At 44.9% G+C, this 18,951-nt stretch overlaps 1 protein-coding gene and 1 long non-coding RNA gene across 3 annotated transcripts in view; one reads left to right on the top strand and one right to left on the bottom strand.

Annotated features, from left to right (window-relative positions):
* The window catches only part of LOC139053059 (uncharacterized), a 57,180-nt gene extending 48,021 nt beyond the window's left edge, over positions 1-9,159 (top strand). For both annotated transcript variants that reach the window (XM_070530195.1, XM_070530196.1), the window contains exons 13-15: positions 909-1,085; positions 2,094-2,216; positions 8,789-9,159. In XM_070530195.1, coding sequence (XP_070386296.1) covers positions 909-1,085; positions 2,094-2,216; positions 8,789-8,971 — 483 coding nt within the window. In that variant the 3' untranslated portion in view covers positions 8,972-9,159. The remainder of the gene's footprint in view (positions 1-908; positions 1,086-2,093; positions 2,217-8,788) is intronic.
* LOC139053063 (uncharacterized) overlaps positions 1-18,951 on the bottom strand; it is a 407,344-nt gene that overhangs the window by 121,142 nt on the left and 267,251 nt on the right. The gene's annotated exons all lie outside the window — the stretch shown is intronic.

The raw sequence follows: 18,951 nt of genomic DNA, 5'->3' as shown, positions 1-18,951 counted from the left end.
ACTAGATGTCAACTCCACTGCTGCTATGCCATCATCAAATATTTTGCATTTGTGGAAAAGACGGATTCAAAAGTTGTCGGTTTAGACAGTATCAGATCAATCAGATGTCACGATAACCACTGAGAGAGAGAGAAAAAGGAAAGGCAGGGAGGTTGACAAGACAGCACCTTCATGGTTTGCTACCCTACATTTGGACAAGGGAAAGCGGACAGAAAAAGGAAACGGCAAGGGATAAGGGAGAACAAGTTATGTGCGCGCACGCGCACATAACGTTCACCGCGCAATCAAAAGAGGTCGCAAAGCTCAGACGTCTTCGACAAACTAATAAATTGACACTTAAGTATCTACACGTGATTTGAATGCAAAAGCCGTATGTCTTCACAACTCTACCTTATTCTACCTTGCTCTAATTTGTACGAACCTTAAGCCTTCCTTAGTACACTTTAATCTACTTGCTCTAATTCGTACCAACTTTATTCCACCCTCATCTACCTCCATTGTACTTCACCTTCGCCTTTGCACCACCCATCTTCTGTATTACTAATGACGTCGTGCAAGACGGCGATGTGAGGATAATTTTGCTGTCACTCGTTGCAGACAACGTCGGCTTATTTGCCTCATGACAAATATAAGTATATCGCATTAAAAGCCCAGCATCGTTTTGTGGCAGATGACGGTAGAATTCCATGGCCTTAATCTATCATACATATATATATATATATATATATATATATATATATATATATATATATATAATGTATATATATATATATATATATAATGTATATATAGGGCATATACAGGCTTGGCAATAGATATATTGCCAGGTTGGTATGTGCCATTTAAAGAACCGCCTCCTGTATTACTTGGTTACTGGTTTTTATTTTATTTCTGCATTCTGCGCGCAGAAAACCATTACAACGCTCATGACGAGAGACAAGCAATTCCCCTCGAACACCAAAGTGGGGCTGTCCTTCGAACTGGGCACCCTCGTCTACACCCTAAAGTCCGCAAAGAAAGGTGTCGACTCAGATTTGGTCAACATGCCGTGCAAGAGCCTCTACGTCACCAACTTCGACGTCGTGGTAAACTTTTCCTATTATTTTTCGCGATCCCAAGCTCATTTTGCGAACACGTTACTTGGCAATACGAAAGCTATTTGCAATTGCCTCGCAACAGGTATATGCAATTACCTACGCAACAGGTAGACAATACATGTAGGCAACACTAGTCGTGTCATTGTGCTATCTAAATTGGTTTTCACGTCAAGAGAGGAGGAAAGAAAGATGTCCAGGACCACCACAATGTCGCCGAATTCGCGTGCTTGCAGACGCGAAATTCTTAGACCAAGCGGTAATACTGCACGGTACAACTGTGCACAAACCTAAATGTGAATAAGGGCGTATATTGGTTTAAAAATCGCACCTTCGCAACAAAAAGCGTGTTCTTGCTCCGATTCTGGAACCCGTGAGGCCAAATGGGGCGACGTGAATAAATAAAGAAGCGAGTAATAAAACAGTTTTACACAGCAACTCATCTTTAAGGGCGTAAATGATCTTAGAGTATGTGTCCGTGACGTCACGTGTCATACGAGGTGCCTTGTTGCAAGATATTTCAAAGTTTTAGCATGTGCACGTAAACGACTTACACTTTACTGTAATTTGTAACTTACATTTACGAACACAGTTGTGTTCTTTGGCTCCAGAGTTGAAGTGCGATGCGCATGACGCCGGAAAGATTAGTAGGTCCGCCTAGCACTACGCAAAAGATACATAAATTCAAGAATGCGGCTTGGAACAGCTAAAACATTTACCGTTCAGAGGAGAGAACTGATCCCCCAATCGGTTCTACGTATGAGGGTATGGAGGATCTACGTATGCAGCAACAAATCCTAAAAGCCAACAAGTGCCCCCGTGCCGGGCCGCGTCTATTTCCTGCAGTGATACGCTTTAACCGCTCGCTTCCTACAACCCTCTGAAGGGGTACGAAGAACGATCGCTCGTTCTTCGTGCGGTCTCAGAAGATCGTGTTTTTTTTTTCCTACGCTACCTTTTGTTACAAAGATATGCTATTCCGCTCTTCTTATTTTCTAGCCTTGCCTAGCAAACATCCAGGCCAACCGAGCCAAAAGATTTGAAGGCGTCGAGGTGGCCCAATCAGAGGCCGATATATCGCAGGTCATACTCTTCGAGAGCAACAATACCATCTTCTACAAGGTGAGTTCCCTGCACACCTAAAGCGCGAACCCCGAATATATTTCTGCACGCGTGCGCCCCGTGTTGCGCGCCTCAATTTTAAACGCCGCGCGATGTTATTGCACTGCGGAACCCGTGTTGTCGAGCAGATCACGTGGCGTGTGTGCGACGTCCAAATGCAGGCGGACACGTGCTATTTGTGAAGAACAGCGAAGTGTGAGCCGCACACATGTAGCGCATCTCAGATGATGGGGCATTTGCAGGACAAGGCCTGCTGTGCATTGGCCAGGCACAATATTTTACCGTACTGTTGTCCCCTCTCCCAAAGCCAGCAGTCGATGAAATTGGCTGGGACAATTCATCGTGCCTCCTGTTTGCTTGATGCGCCATATTCATTTCCCAATGTCAAGGAAGCCAGCAATATGGGTCGAGAGGCAGTCGGGCAAAAATACATTGTCCGTTATTTGACGTGGTTGCAATGTTTACCAAGTAAATCGCCACTACAGCTTCATGGGGAACTACAAGACGATTGACAGCTTTATTAGGGAGCTATACCAATGCTGGGAAGATAACTTCACATCCTAATAAAATGTGTTGCATTCTTTCCCTGGCTTTAGCGCCGCAAGCACGTGGCTAGGCTGAAAGGCAATAAGATTGCACGCAGCAGAGTGTACCAAGAATCTCTGGATCCGGACAGGTGGCCAATGAAAACTGACCCTGTCAACTTCTAACACCTGAACTCTGTCGAGTAACCATAGCTTAGCAGGACTCTTTGAGGAACTATCAGACATTGTTTTGGATATCATCGGCTTTCGTGATATTAGAAGAGCAGGTGAGGCTTATACATTACTGAGTAATGGCCACGTCCTCTGCTATAGAGTTCGCCCAGATAAGAAGCAATACAAGGTAGGATTGCTAATCCATAAGGACATAGCGGGCAACATTGACGAATTCTACAGCATTATTGAGAGTGTAGCAGTAGTCGCAGTCAGACATAATAAGATGTATAGAATAAAGGTGGTACAAGCCTACCTACGCTCCAACATCCACCCTTGAGGGTGATGAAGTAGATCAGTTTTATGGAGATGATGAATTAGCGATGAGAGAAGTGCAAACTCTGTATGCTGCAGTAATGGGCCACTTCAATGCAACAGTGGCGAAAAAACAGGCTGGTGAACAAGCAAGTGGCAACAACGGCGTCGATTCTAGGAACCCTAGAACAGAGATGCTGGTGGAGTTCGCAGAAAAAAATAAGCTGCGAACGATGAACACCTGCTTCATTAAGCGAAGCAACACAAAGCGTACTTGGAAAAGCCCTAATGGTGAAACAAAACATGAAATTTATTTCGTACTTTCTGCCCATCCCAGCATAGCATATGATGTAGAAGTGATAGGTAGGGTAAATATCAGTGATCATAAGTTAGCGACGGCTAGGATTCACTTCAATTTGAACCGAGAAAGAGCAAAATTAGTGAAGAAACAGGTCAACTTAGAGGCAGTAAGGGCAAAAGCAGACAAATATCGACTGGCACTTGTAAACAAATATGCAGCCTTAGAACAGAGAGATGATGATGACATAGAGGTAATGAATGAAACCGTAACGAGGCTGCCTTGAGAGGCAACAATGGAAGTGGGAGGATAGGCACCAAGGCAACCAGTAGGCAAGCTCTGCCAAGTAACAAAGGACGTAATAAGGAAACGACAAAGCACAAGAGTGTCCAACTCAAGAGATAAAGCAGAATTCGTGTAACTGTCAAAACTAATCAACAAGGCGAAAATAAGTGATATACTAAACTTTAAAAGACTCAAGAACCCGTAACCAATGGACTCAGCCTGAAATTAGTCAGAAGGAAACTTCGCACAGGACAAACCAAGAGGTGCGAACTGAAAGATAAGCAGGGTAATATCATGAGTAATGTCGAAGGTATAGTAAAAGCAGCGGAAGAATTCTATACAGAAATGTGCAGCACCCAGAGGAGCCACGTTACCTCCATTGGAAGCAGTAATGAACAGGTTGGAGACTCTCCAACTATAACTAACGATTAGGTCAGAAGGGCCTTGCGAAACATGAAACGAGGTAAAGCGGCAGGGGATGTAATAACAGTCGATTTAATCAAAGATGGGGGAAACATAATGATTCAAAAGCTGGTGACACTCTACACGAAGTGTCTATCGACATCAAGGGTTCTAGAAAACTGGAAGAATGCAAACATAATACTGATCCAGACAAAGGGAGACATTATATAATTGAAACATTATAGGCCCATTAGCTTACTCCGATGAATATATAAAATATTCAGCAAGATATTCTGCAATAGAATAAGGGCAACACTGGACTTAGTCAACCAATGGAAAACGCTGCCTTCCGGAAGGGATACTCTGCAATCGATCACATCCATGTTATCAGGTCATCGAGAAATCCGCAGACTACAAACAGCTTCACCGTATGGCTTTCATAGATTACGAAAAGGCATTTGATTCAGTAGAGATAGCAGCAGTCATAGAGGCATTAAGCAAATAATGCTACAGGCCGATTGCATACATTTCTTGAAAAATATTTACAAGAGTTTGCACAGCTACCTCAATTCAAGACAACAAAAGTAGGAAGATGCCTATAAAGAAAGGGGTAAGGCAAAGACACTCTCTCCAGTGCTATTCACTGCGTGTTTGGAAGAAATATTCAAGCAAACAAACTGAGAAGGCTTAGGTGCAAGGATCGACGGCGAATATCCTGAAGCCTTCGGTTTCAAGATGACATTGTTCTGTTCAGTAACACCAGAGACCAGTTACAACAAATGATTGAGGACCTTAACAGAGAGTGTAAAAGTGGGGTTGAGGATTATTATGCAGAAAACAAACATAATCATGAAGAGCAGAGCAAGGGAACAAGAGTTCAAGATCACCAGTCAGCCTCTAGAGTCACTGAAAAAGTACGTTTACCTAGGGCTATCAATCACGTGAAACCCTTACCACGAGAAGAAAATTCACAGAAGAATATAATGAGTTGCATCGCACACGGCCGAAATGTCAGCTGCTGACTGGAAGATAGTCATTAACTGAAAAGGAAGGTGTACCATCAGTACCTTTCAGTGGTGCTGACATACAAGCCAGAAACTTGAAGACTGACAAAGAAGCTCCAGCACAAATTAAAGCCCGCGCAAACTGCGATAGAACGAAGAATGCTAGGTATAACGGTAAGAGACAGAAAGAAAGCGGTTCGAAACAGAGAGCAAACGGGTATAATCAATATTCTAATTGTCATCAAGAGAAAAAAATTGAGATGTGCAGGTCAAGTAATGCACAGATTAGGTAACCGGTGGACGCTTAGGATTACAGAATGGGTGCCAATAGAAGGAAAGCGCCGTCGAGGACGGCAAAATACTAGGCGAGGTGATGAAATTAGGAAATTCCCGGGCGCTAGTTGGAATCGGTTCGCGCAGGACAGGGGTAATTGGAGATCGCAGGGAGACGCCTTGGTCGTGCTGTGGACGTAAATTATGATAATGATAATGATGGCGATCTCAATGTACCTTGGTATGCAATATACCTGGTAGCGAAGTTTCATAGAAGTCCCCCGGTTCAGAACATGGCGGTTCATTCGCGGATGGAATGGTCGATGGATGGATGCTATTATCACCCCTCTCAAACAGGGTGGTGGGTTGCGCCACCAAGCTCTTGTTCTTATTTGGCCTAATCTCCTACCAATCTTCTTCAAACACACACAGACACGAAGGATTCCCAGCATCAAACTTTCTGAACACTACTAGGAATTTTGTGTTTTTATACCTCCCTTATTTTACGTCTCTCTGCTGTTTGGCCACCGAACATCCAAGCGCCTCTTACAAAGCTCTTTTGCGGAAATGTTTACCCCTGCTATCTCGGAACCCAGAGGCTTCAAAGAGGCCAGAGGAGCCTAAACCGACAGCTGGGTAGATAATTTCACACTCGAATAAAATGTGTTGCAGTGCTTCCCTAGCTTAACCGCAGCAAGAACATGGCTATGCTGAAGGGCACTACTGAAATAGTATTTATTAACATCTTGGGTGACTCTTCAGTTTCGCCTTCGCGAGCGGAACCCGAGCAGGCCGGCTGAGTCTCTCTCGTGCTCCTGGCTGCTCCTCGGATAGGCGTCTCAGTCGCTTGGCTTGGGCCTCCTTTGCTCGATACTCCGGATTCCTGGCCCGCTTATTCCGCATTGCCTCCGCCTCTCTCGCACTATATTCCGAATCCTATAGGAAACTATTCTGGCGCATCGCGTCAGCGTGCCCAGCCTTCATCCCCGCCTTCCCCGCTTCGGTCTGACGTGGCCGACCTCCCCGCCGAGCAGGAGTACGCGTTCCATCAGAACCCACCGAAGAAGACGAGTCAAAAGAGCACCACGCACTGGTAGACGTCACCGCACCCATCGCACACGTGTTTTCTCTCGGCGGCCTAGAGCGGGCCCAGCCTGCACTTAATCGGTAAACCCATTCCCAACAGACGAACAGTAATTTCAGGGTGGCAACGCCGCGTGGCAGACTCCCGGGCCGACGAATGGAAAGTTTCCATCGGTCCACTACTCCGGACAGACGAGTCCTGTAGTGTCAAATTACTCCGTCACCAAGCGGAGACCAACTCGGCGGCCCCTTGGCTGGTTTATACTCTTGCCTGTTCCTCCCTTACACAGGTGGCCACGCATTTGCGTGATCATCACCTGTCGTGTTCCCTAGAACGACACCACGTGACTCGCATTCACGACCCTATCGATCAATCAGGATTTTCACGTCATAACGCCACCAACGCTGGCATTTCCACGACTCGAGCTCCTTAAGGCTGTCCGGTTGAGGAATTGAAGATTCGATCGATCTTCCCATCGGGTGACAAACTTAAATGATGTCGGAAGCATTATTGTGGCGCACGTGCCAGCGATGTAATGCCGCTTCCATTGCAGCATTGAGATCCCGACGCGGCAGTGTTAAATTAATTAGGCATCTAGTGACGCGCCTGCAAGGCACATACACGACCGAGTACAGAAACAGCTGGATCCAAGGATTGAACTGTACATTGGTAAAATTCCCGCACAATCCCACAATTCGCCATGAGTGCGAAGGTCTCTGTCCCTCTGACGGCGTCGCCTGTCGTGGTTTTGTATAATTGAGGTGTATCTGTGCCACTATCATTCGACGCCTTCTTTTATGAGGGCATAAACTTTATTTCTTGTTTTCCTGCCTCTCGTTTCACGCATAACAGGACACCTTTACCCAGGATAGAAAGTTCTATTTTGGTATTGTAAGTTTTGGAAAAGTTTTGTGCAACCTCTTATGTCACGTGCGCCTCCGAGACCAACGTCGGAGGCGAAAGTAGTCGTTTCCCCGAATGTCTGCCAGATGGCGCCACATGCGGGTTCACCAACTCTTGCCTGAATTATCGACGAGCAAGACGACACAATTTAATGAGACCGTTTGCAAGGCAGAACCGAAGATGCGCGTGAAGTTACACATACCTGCTGCACCAGGAGTCTTAATTTATTTTTTCTGCTTGGAAAATAAGATCGTTGACAGGGCAATATGGAAAAGCATAAATTCCATTCCAGCACTAAGAATGCTATTCTTTAAACTCAACCTGCATTTCCGTAGGCGGGAGTACTTCAGCTTATTAGCAGAAAGGGCAGACTTTAAAATCTGTTCCTGACGTTTGTGACGAAATAACGGCTGCATAGACGTCACGAAGCCTCGTTTCTCTTGCCCCTGCACCGTTCTCAGTTTTTTGAATGCAGCAATTGCTTATATTTATTTGCATTACATCGGGCGCAGCTAGTTTGCAACCTGCATTGGATGACGAATTTTCCGAGCGCTTTTTCCCGGCGTCATGACAGGCGCGAAAAGCCGGAGTCTGTACACACGAGAGGAAAACTTGAGGAAAACAACTGTATTCGACCCGAGTATAACGCGAACTTACAAAGGACATGCGTGTGGGTGTCACAATGAAAAAGAAATGATCGCACGCTTTATTTCTGAGGTACTCGGAGCCGTGTCTTACTTGTGGGTTCGGGCTACATTTAGGGTACCGAATAATTCACCATAATAAATTATTGTTGCGACCATTGTATGACGAAGGCCAAGGATTTCACGAACGCAAGCGCAACTGTTCGCTTGTGTTCGTCAAAATCCCTGTCCTTCGTCATTCAGTTAGTGCGCAGCAAGTAGTTATTATGGACTGCTGCATGCTCGCCCAAACAAATGCACTTCTTAAAAAATTGGCCAGCAATCAGCTGGCGTGCTGCGTAGATAGAACTCAAAGCAACCTGCACGGAAAGGCCTTGTTCGCGGGTTCCATCCCCTTACCAGGACAAATTTTTCTTCCGCAGAAATAAATTTTTTTTCTGAAAAATACGAGGTACTTCGCGGCGCTTTGCCGACCTGTGCTCAATTAGTTTCCTTTTCTTTCTTTTTCTATTGTGTAGAAACGTTGCAGAAAGCGTCTCGTCTGTACAGTGTGAAAACCTGTCCGAGGCATCTTCCAAATTGACTGTGACGCGCGCAAGCTGTGCTCCAGAAGTGAGCCCTATCCGTAAAACAAAAGAAAAAAAAACGCCTTTCTGCTTGCACGCGCAGATCAAGAAGTTGGCCGACAATTCCACCTTCCTGCGGCCGGGCATGTCACTGCTGCTCCTCAACGCCCACCTCGGGGACTTCAGGAACAAAGCGACGAGCCCGTGTGCCCAGTACAACGAAAAAGACCGAGACGACCCGTTCTACCGAATCAGAGTAATTAAGGCATGGCTCGGGTTGAACTAAAGCCGAACCAAGGCAGCTTGAGGAAGAGTGGTCGTCGGACTGTGGAGTGGTGTGTGTGGCGCTAGTGACAAGCTTGTGCCTTGGCCTTCACCTCGTGTTGTGCTGTCATAAAGTGCGACACCGGACAGGACTGCGTTTCCTGATTAGTCGTGCCTTTGCGTAGTTCAACAATATTAGCGTACCTCTTACTCGTGTGTTTTGCGTTGCTCTAAGCGAGAGCTACAGACCAACTCTTTGATTACGAGCAGCCGCGGTTATCTAAAAAAAGTTAGCCTAATGAGCCGGCGAAGAAAAAAACCGCAGAGCGGCACGAATTTTCTGATACTCGATTCATTACGAGTGAACTACAGGGCACCCGCCGTGGTTGCTCCGTGGTTATGGTGTTGGGCTGCTGAGCGCGAGGTCGCGGAATCGAATCCTGGACACGGCGGCAGCATTTCGATCGAATGCGAAATGCGAAAACAACCATGTATACTTAAATTTAAGCGCACGTTAAAGAACCCCAGGGGCTGAAAACTTCCAGTGTCCTCGAACTGAGGCAAGCCACCCTGATGCGACAGAGGGAGCGCCTCAGCTTCACAAAAACTGGTTGGGCAATATTGGCTAGACTCAATATCCCAGCATACCCCATTTATCTCACAGAGCAGGCCGTACCTCTCCCTCCTTCGATGAGATCCAAAATTACAGTAGCCCCAATTCCAAAGAATATGCATCCAGAGTACAACAAAGAAAGGCGCAAAGCACGTGCACAACACATTCAATCAGCCTACTCTAACAACCATAGGTACAACACGTACTACACGGACGCAGCTCTGTATGCACACACGACCGGGCAGCGCTACCAAAGGAGGTACGCCCTGGCAGTCGTGAACGCTGTCAGCCAACAGCAAATTACCGCGTCGGCCACGGCGGGATCCCCAGCCTCGGCTGAAATATTAGCAGTGGCGATCGCACTCGCTCACGCGGAGCGTTCGCAAAGGGACTCGGTCGTGGTCACGGACTCCCAGGAGACATGTCGCATGTTTCTCAAGGGGCACGTGACTGCGGCTAGGCTCGCGATAATCCCGAAATCCTTCAACAACTATCATCGCCTACTCTGGTGCCCGGGCCACGCGGGGGTACAGGGGAACGAAAAGGCTAACGCGTTAGCTCGAGGGTTCACTAACCGAGCGACGGCGTCCTCTTCTAACCCCAACCACCCGCACTACCCATCACAAAATTCCACCAATTTAAATGCCAAAGACATCCTTGCTCATCAGCGTGGAGTCCGAAGAAAATACCCGCCGCCTCACCCACAACTTAACGGGGAAGAGGCCGCCGATTGGCGTAAAATACAGACCGGGGTGTTCCCCCATTTAAAATTGCTAAACGCCATGTATCCCACTCGTTATAGGGCCAACTGTCCTTGGTGCGGTGGCATACCTACCCTAATGCACATAACCTGGGAGTGCACTAAGCACCCTCATAGGCCAAACACCAGTAGGACAATGGAGCAGTGGGAGGCACAGCTCGCCCGCTCCGATCTGGCAGGACAAAAGTCCTTAATTAGCCAGGTCAGGCAGGCGGCAGAGGCCAGTGGGGCCCTGGACTGAGAGGCTCCGACCACCCCTCCTTCAAATCTTTGGAATCACAATAAAGTTTCTCTCTTTCTCTCTCTCCAGTGTCCTCCACTACGGCATGCCTCATAATCAGAAATTGGTTTTGGCAGGTAAAGCCCCACAACCTAATTTAAATATAACGACAGGGTATCTCGGCTAACTTGAGCCAGAGTTTTAAAAGTATGCGAACGCCTCGTAGCTGCACAGAAGCGAGTCAGTATTGTTTTCCGCCACTAGGAGATGCTCAAATTATTTTGTTTTGTTTTTTTTTTCATTCCGTCTGATTACTTAATTAGTCTTCAATAATTATTCACCTACTCAAACATTAAAATTTAATGAAAGTGTAAGTGAGAAACCTCTAGAGCAACGTGAAAAACTCCCGATACATATCAATGAGATTGTTATATGCTACGTGAAACAAGCTTGCGAATACGCGCAAAGCGCCTCGAGCGGCCTGTCGGGCGGCAATTTTGCAAATTCAATAACTCCTTAGGAATTATGTAGTGCTTACTACACAGAGTGTCACGATATTCCTATCATTCAACGTAAGCAACACGCCGCAATACATTATTCCTCCAATTGTAATAATTCAGAAGTTGGTTAGCTAATTAATACTATGTAATTAGGCGGAATGCAAGAAATAATCAGAGTCTGCCCAAGCGAGGGCAAACATTACCTTAGTTCTCTACAGCTACGTAGCATTTGCATGTTTGTACTTACTGTACAACGCACGTTAATGTACATGGTATATGAGGATGTATTGACAACGACAGTATAATTTGGAAGGTGGAAGATGCTGCAGGTCAAACAACGTTTCCAAAGCTCTGCTATCTCTTAAAAGAAAAAGAAGTGGAGCTCATAACAAGAACCTGCAATGGGAGACGTGTCACGAATAGCACGGACATATCACTTTCAGAATCCTTTGTGCATTTGAGAATTCCATTATGGTTTTGGCATTTATTTATTTATATTTATTTATTTATAGTACCCTCAGGGCTTACAATGAAGCATTACAGAGGGGAGGGGCTAATAAATACAGATAAGTATGCAGGAAAGGATAAAGGAAACACGAATATTAATCAGATTACAATGCATGGTACAACGTATAAATAACTCGAGAGCGACACAAAAAAGCATAATTCGGTAAAAATATAATTATACAAAGAAAAACGGAAAACTTCAGTAATACAGATTAAATATAAATACATGGTGTATAGGACAGGTTAGAGTGAGACAATAAGCACAGAATGATAGAAAATAAAGTATAATACAATATACAATGTTTGCAGATTAGGTAGATAATAAAAAAAGAAAACTTATCAACAATACTGTTCAGGAGAAAACGGAATTGCTTCGTTATACATTCATATCAAAGCATACTAGATAATATTAGTAAGTGCCTTACGGAAGTTATCTGTGTTAGTTATACGGACTAGTGGATCCGGTAGGTGATTCCATTCCTGGCATGATTTTGGAAGAAATGAATTACCATAGGTAGACGTTTTGTGGAATGGGATGTTCACCTTATGACGATGGTCCAAGCGTGCAGAAGTAAAAGAGGCTGGTTCGATAAGGCATGATTTGAGTGTAGGAATTAAGTGGTATATTTTATGGAACAGGCAAAGGCGAGCGATTTTTCTGCGTTTGGAAAGGAGAGATATGTTGAGGGCAAGTTTGATGCTAGTTACGCTTGCTGTGCGCTGGTAATTGTTAAGAATAAAACGAACGGACCGATTCTGCACAGCTTCTAAGCTGTTAATTAATGTTAATTGATGAGGGTCCCATATTTAGGATGCATACTCTAGATTTGGCCGAATGTAGGTGACATATAGCTGTTTTTTCAGGGAAGAAGGTGCGAGTGAAAAATTTCGTTTAAGATAGCCCAGCATGCGGTTAGCTTTTGATGTAATGTGTTCGATACGTCGTTTCCATGAGAGATTATTTGTAATATGCACTCCGAGATATTTATAACAAGATACTGATTCAAGTGCCATTTTGTTAAGATGGTAGGTATAAAAAGATACTTGGCTGCGTGAGATTCTCATGAATTTACATTTTGAAGGGTTAAGATTCATGTGCCAGCGGGAGCACCAGGTTGTAACGTTATCAAGGTCTGATTGTAATGTAAGCATATCAGTATCATTAGTTATTTTTCGGTAAATTACACAATCGTCGGCAAACAAACAAATAGAGCAAGTGATTTGATTAGGCAGGTCGTTAATGTAAATGAGGAAAAGTAAAGGCGCCAACACAGAGCCTTGTGGTATACCCGATTCTACTGGCACCTCTGGTGAGTCATTGTCATTGATGGTTACATATTGGGTACGATTACAAAGAAAGCTGCAAATCCATTTGAATATTAATGGGTCAATATTTAGAAGGCTTAGCTTATAGATAAGTAACTGGTGATTAACTTTATCAAAGGCTTTAGAAAAGTCTAAAAAAATACAGTCCGTTGCAAAACCCGAGTCCAAGAACGCATGCAAGTCATTAGTGAATGTTATTAGTTGTGTTTCACAAGAAAAAGATTTTCTGAAACCGTGCTGATAAGGGCTAAAAAATTGTTTGATTCAAGAAAGTTTACAAGGTGAGTGAAAATGATGCGCTCCAAAATTTTGCAGGGTACCGAAGTTAATGAGATGGGTCTGTAATTCAAAGGGTGATGTGGGTTTCCCGATTTAAAAAGCGCGGTAACCTTACCGGTTTTCCAATCAATGGGTAGGGCACTGTCGTTAAGTGATGTAGTAAAAATAAAGGTAAGTATGATGGAGCTGTATTCTGCAGTGTTTTGGAGAAACTTGGAATTAATACCGGCAATACCACATGATGATGACCGCTTTATCGTGAAAATTCTGGCTCGGATACCTGCTGGGTCCAGGGTAATGGGATCCATCGCTGGAAAGTTAAGGGATGTAAAAGGGGGATAGTGGCTTAAATTTTCTGTGCAGAATGATTGGGCAAACGTGTTGTTTAGTACAGAAGCGCAAAGATGATTCGGAACTTGATCACCTGAATCGTTTATGAGACTTATAGCGCTATCTTTGGTACATTTCATAACGTTCCAAAAGCGCTTTGGGTTAGTTTTCAACAGAGACGGTAGGGTTGAGTTAAAGAAGTTAAATTTGAACGTCTTGAAAGCGCTTGTATAAGCTTTCGCAGCGGATGTATATGCTAGCCATCGATCAGCGTTTAATGACCTTTTGGCGGAACGAAAAAGTCTGGATTTTTTGTTGGATAATCTTTTGAGATGGTTATTGTACCAAGGGGCGTTAGAAGACTGATGAATTATTCTAAGTGGAATATATTTGCCGATAAGATGCATTACAGTAGTTCTGAAAGACAACCACATTTCTTGAACTGGTGATGCGTTCTGTGGTGATGCGTTCCTGTGGCACATACGGTGGCACATATTCATTCTGTACGATTGGCGAGAAAAACGGCACAGTGGCTTGATCGACAGGGAGAAACATGGGAGAACTGCACATGCTGAAAATTCTCATGTGACTATGCTGCATTCTTTGTGGAAGGCTGATTTAGGCAGCATTTTCCTTACCTCGCAGAGGACACACCCATCGTAACCGGTCGAAGAATCAATCGAACCTCTGTGCCATCATCTGTGCCATCGAGCGCGTTCGATATGCCGCACTTCTTGAATGCGCGACGCACAAGGTCCTATGGTATGCAGACCCATCCGTCCACAATCCACTTGCATAGCGTGGCTGGCGAAACCCGCTTCAGCCGCCAACACGACGTCACTGCAGGCTCACCTGAGCGCATCCAATCTGCGTAACACCGCTTGACCGCGTCCTTGAACGGTTTGTTCACGCAAACACCTAAAGGATGCAGCTGAGACATGATTGCACCCGGGATTCACGCAACAGCCTCGACAACGGCAACGGCATTCAAAAGGCAACGAAATACGTAAAGCACGAGGACGAACGGGAACGACAACAGCGCGCCGGTCCGCCTACACCGGACGGACTTTATCCAGTCAATCACAAGATGCTCGTTCATCCAGCCTTTCTCGTGGGATCTCATGACCACATTTTTTTCGGCGGCAGCTCACCTTTAGGCACTCACTTGCGCTTGAAGACGACATAGGGCGGGAGCTTGAGTCTGTCTGCAGTGTCCGACAACATGACAGTGACTCCCGTTTTCTCGTTGCCAGTGGACCGGACATAAACTTGTTTGGAGCCCTTTTCGAGCACGATGAGAGGTTATGGCACATCCAGATAAACCGACGTTTGGTCAGCATTACCGATTTGCTCTACCTGGAAGTTCTTGGACTAGGGCAGCGAGATAACGTAGCCCTGGAAAGCCACACGCAGCTCTTCGGACGGTTGGGGCAGTTTTCGCGAAATCAAAGTTCGGCGGCGTAAGGAAACTCCAGAACGGCACATGTAGCAATAAATCGAGTGCTTGCTGGATTTTAAGGCGGAGCTCGGTAGCCCTTTTTCTCTTGCAAGCTATTTAGCTTTTCCATGCATAAGCTCCACGCTCACACCCTAACTCATATTATTCCACATTATTTACCTATAATTTCTCAGAATTTACGTTCTATTTACTACTTTTTGGTATCACTAATGACGTCATACAAGACGGTGATGACGTCACATTTTATTCATTTATTTATTATACATATATTCAAGGATTAGCAGGCACAACAGAAAGACGTGGCGAAAATATACAATATTTGCAGTGCAGGGCAAGAATACAAAATCAAACTATGACACTTTGAACGGCGATCTTGAATTAGTGGTGTCACAAATTGAGATTGTGGAGGCGGGAAAGCGGTTCCATTCAGAGGCTGTTCTTGGCAAAACGGAAGACTAGCACGTCAATTTTCTGTTGATGGTCGACGCGAGACGAGAATTTGGTGTGGTGAAATTATTTTCTTTAAGAGAAGCGTTAAAGTAGCATATTCTATGAAAAAGACAGACGAAAGTACTTGCGACGCTACCAAAGGTCAGGTAGACCTGGTGTTCTTTTCGTGGACGTGACGCTAGAATGACGTGAATAATTTGAGAGAATAAAACGGGCGGCGCGGTTCTGAATGCTTTCTGAATGCTTTCAAAGGAAATGGCAAGATTGGCATGAGCAAAGCCCCATATGGATTGTTGTTGCGGAGAGCGCCACCGTTTCTACCTGAAAGGACTTAAAATGCTTTCGCATTTAAAATGCAATACATGAACACCTTTATCAATGCACGGACGTGTACACATTACCGAGATTTTATGCATCAATCCGTTCAACACCCTTCAGTCTTCGATTTACCACCCTTATTTGAGCAAAGTCACACCTTATGTGTGGTGTACACCCTTATAGGGTCTTCTGGCCGAAAACGGTACTGAAAGGGTGTAGACATGGGTGTAAATGCAGGAAACACCTTTTTAACACCCATAAGGGTATTGAAATGTCTGTTGTGCAAGTAACAAAGCATCTAATAAAGAAACCGCAAAGAATGAAAGTGTCCAACCTAAGATATCAGATAGAATAGAACAAGATAAGGGATATTCAAAATTACAACGTGAGAAAGACTGAGGAAGCAGTGAAAGATGGACACAGCCTGAAATCAGTGAGAAGAAAACTTCGCGCCGGACAAGCCAAGATGTATGCACCCAAAGATAAGCTGGGTAAAGGCACAAAGCAGGGTGGAGGGGACTTTAATGCTCCCTATCATACATGGGGATACGCTTGGAACACAAAGAAGGGAGAGGAGCTATGGAGTCTTGCCATGGATCTGGGATTATGCTTGATTACTGATGCTGCGTATCCCACCCTTTGTGGCACTTCCACAAGCAGGGACTCCACGCCAGATCTTACTTTTGTGAACAATTCAAGAGGAGCCAATTGGGAAAATTCAAACTTGGATCTCGGAAGCGATCATTACATCATACACATAACCATACGCATACCGAGACAGGAAACAAGAATCTTCAAATTCACTGATTGGGATCACTTCAGAAAAATTAGGGCGAACAGAGGGACAGTGGGGCCTCCACATGCCGAGCAGGAGCCCCTTCAGACATGGGTCATCCAGCTCAGAGAGGACGTCAAGGAGGCCACTAAAGAAATCAGGACAGAGGAAAATATTGAAGCTATGGACAGCAGGCTGGCGCATCTGATTGAGGCCAAACAGGCTATATTACAGAGATGGAAAACGCAGAGACTTAACAGAAGGCTAAGAAAAAAAAATAGCGCAAATAAACAGAGAAATTGATGATCATTCGAAGACCCTCGTGAAGCAACAGTGGGATGAGATCTGTAATTCGGCTGATGGTAGACTCAAACATGGAGGTAGCTGGAACCTCCTCAAGCACTTGTTCAACGAGAATGAAACAAGGACAAGCAAGAGAACAGCTATAGCCAAGTTGGTTCATCAGGAAAGCCAAGATAAAACAGAGAGGGATATCATGGATAGTCTCGCAGCCAAATATCTCCCACTTAAACAACCAAACGAAGGAGAGGAGAGCCCCGAGTATACGGGAGGCATATGTGAAGAACTTGACCGGGACTTCACTGAGAGTGAAGTGAGGGCCGCTCTTCATAGTCTTAATGGTAGATCGGCGGCTGGACCTGACGGAATAACTAACAAGATGTTAAGAAATCTAGATGATGCATCAATCTATTATCTAACTGAACACTTCAATGAATGTTGGAGAAAAGGGGTATACTCAGAGGAATGGAGGGTGGCCAATACTATCCTCATACCAAAGCCAGGCAAAAAACTCACTCTAGACAACCTCCGTCCTATTTCCTTAACGTCATGTCTAGGCAAAGCTATGGAACATGTCATCCTAAATCGACTCACGAAATACGTTGAGCAGAACGAGATCCTCCCATACAACTTGATCGGCTTTCGTCCAGGGCTGTCAACTCAGGATGCTATGCTGCTGATCAAACATCAACTTATACAGGCTAGCCCAGCGCATACGAAAGCTCTTTTGGGATTGGATGTGGAAAAAGCTTTTGATCGTATAAAGCATAAGGCAATACTTGATGTTCTCTCGGAGATGGGTTTGGGAAGAGACTTTTTAACATGATTAAGGACTTTCTTAGAAATAGAACTGCACAACTCATGCTGGGTGAGCTTAAATCAGAAGCTAAGAATTTGGGAAATAGGGGCACTCCACAAGGGGCTGTACTCTCACCCATGCTATTCAATTTAGCAATGTCCAAGGTTGCAAGAAATCTGGAGAAAATTGAGGGTATACGTTATGTGATATATGCCGACGACATAACCATATGGAGTGCCAAGGGCAATATAGGACAGACAGAGAACAGATTACAGGAAAGTTTATACGTTGTAGAGAACACACTGAAAGCCATGGGGTTGAAATGCTCGGCAGCCAAATCAGAACTCTTAGTCATTAAACATTGCAGAAAAGGTCGTAAACCAAGAGGTTACATTCCGGAAGATGAGCCAAGAGTGTGCTTATATACTCATGAAGGATCCGCAATCAGGCTAGTTGAAAAAATCAAGGTTCTTGGGTATCACATAGACGGAAACAATACTAACTACAGAACAATACAACATATCTCGAATAAAACAGATGAGGTCATTAGGTTACTAAGGAGAATTACCAATAGACACAGAGGCCTGGGAGAAGACAGCGCTTTAAGGATAATACATGCCTTTGCTCTCTGTCACTTCACTTATGTAGCTGGATTATTCAAATGGAAGCAGGCAGAACTTAACAAACTTAATGTGATGCTCAGGAAGCTCGTTAAAGTAGCCCTAGGTATACCCAGTAACGCTGCAACCGACAAACTCATGAGTCTAGGGGTGCACAATACAATGCAAGAAATTGCGGAGGCCCAACAGCTAGCGCAACACGAAAGATTGACAAAGTCATGAGCTGGAAGGAACATATTACAGGCAATAGGTGCAGAACTGAATACATCGAGGAGTCCAATAGAGGCTGAAGTAGAATTAATGACTGAAGTTAGGAGCAAGATCAGAACCAACCCTCTCCCCAGAAACATGCATCCAGAATATAATGTCGAAAGGAGAAAGGCAAGAGCTAAAGCACTCTTGAAGGAAATAGAGCAGCAGAACCAACTGGCAGCTATAGTTGATGCCGCCTGGGTGAACGGTAAAGAAGCCTACACGGCCATTGTCTCAAATTATCAAGGGAAGGTGCAAGACGCTCTCACAATTTTTACCAAGGACCCCACGGTGGCGGAACAAGCGGCAATTGCTCTAGCCATTAGGAGTAATAAGTGGGCCTTCATTTACAGTGATTCGAAAACCGCTGTAAAGTGTTTTGATAAAGGCTACGTAGCTGGAGTTGCAGCTAAACTTTTTGAAAACATTGTGATTATGACAACTGAAATCCGATGGTTTCCTGCGCATATGGGGAAAGTGGACGAGACTCGGGT

The sequence above is a fragment of the Dermacentor albipictus genome, unplaced genomic scaffold (assembly GCF_038994185.2).
Source record: "Dermacentor albipictus isolate Rhodes 1998 colony unplaced genomic scaffold, USDA_Dalb.pri_finalv2 scaffold_63, whole genome shotgun sequence".
Lineage (NCBI taxonomy): Eukaryota > Metazoa > Arthropoda > Arachnida > Ixodida > Ixodidae > Dermacentor > Dermacentor albipictus.
This window is presented reverse-complemented; position numbering and strand designations above follow the sequence as displayed.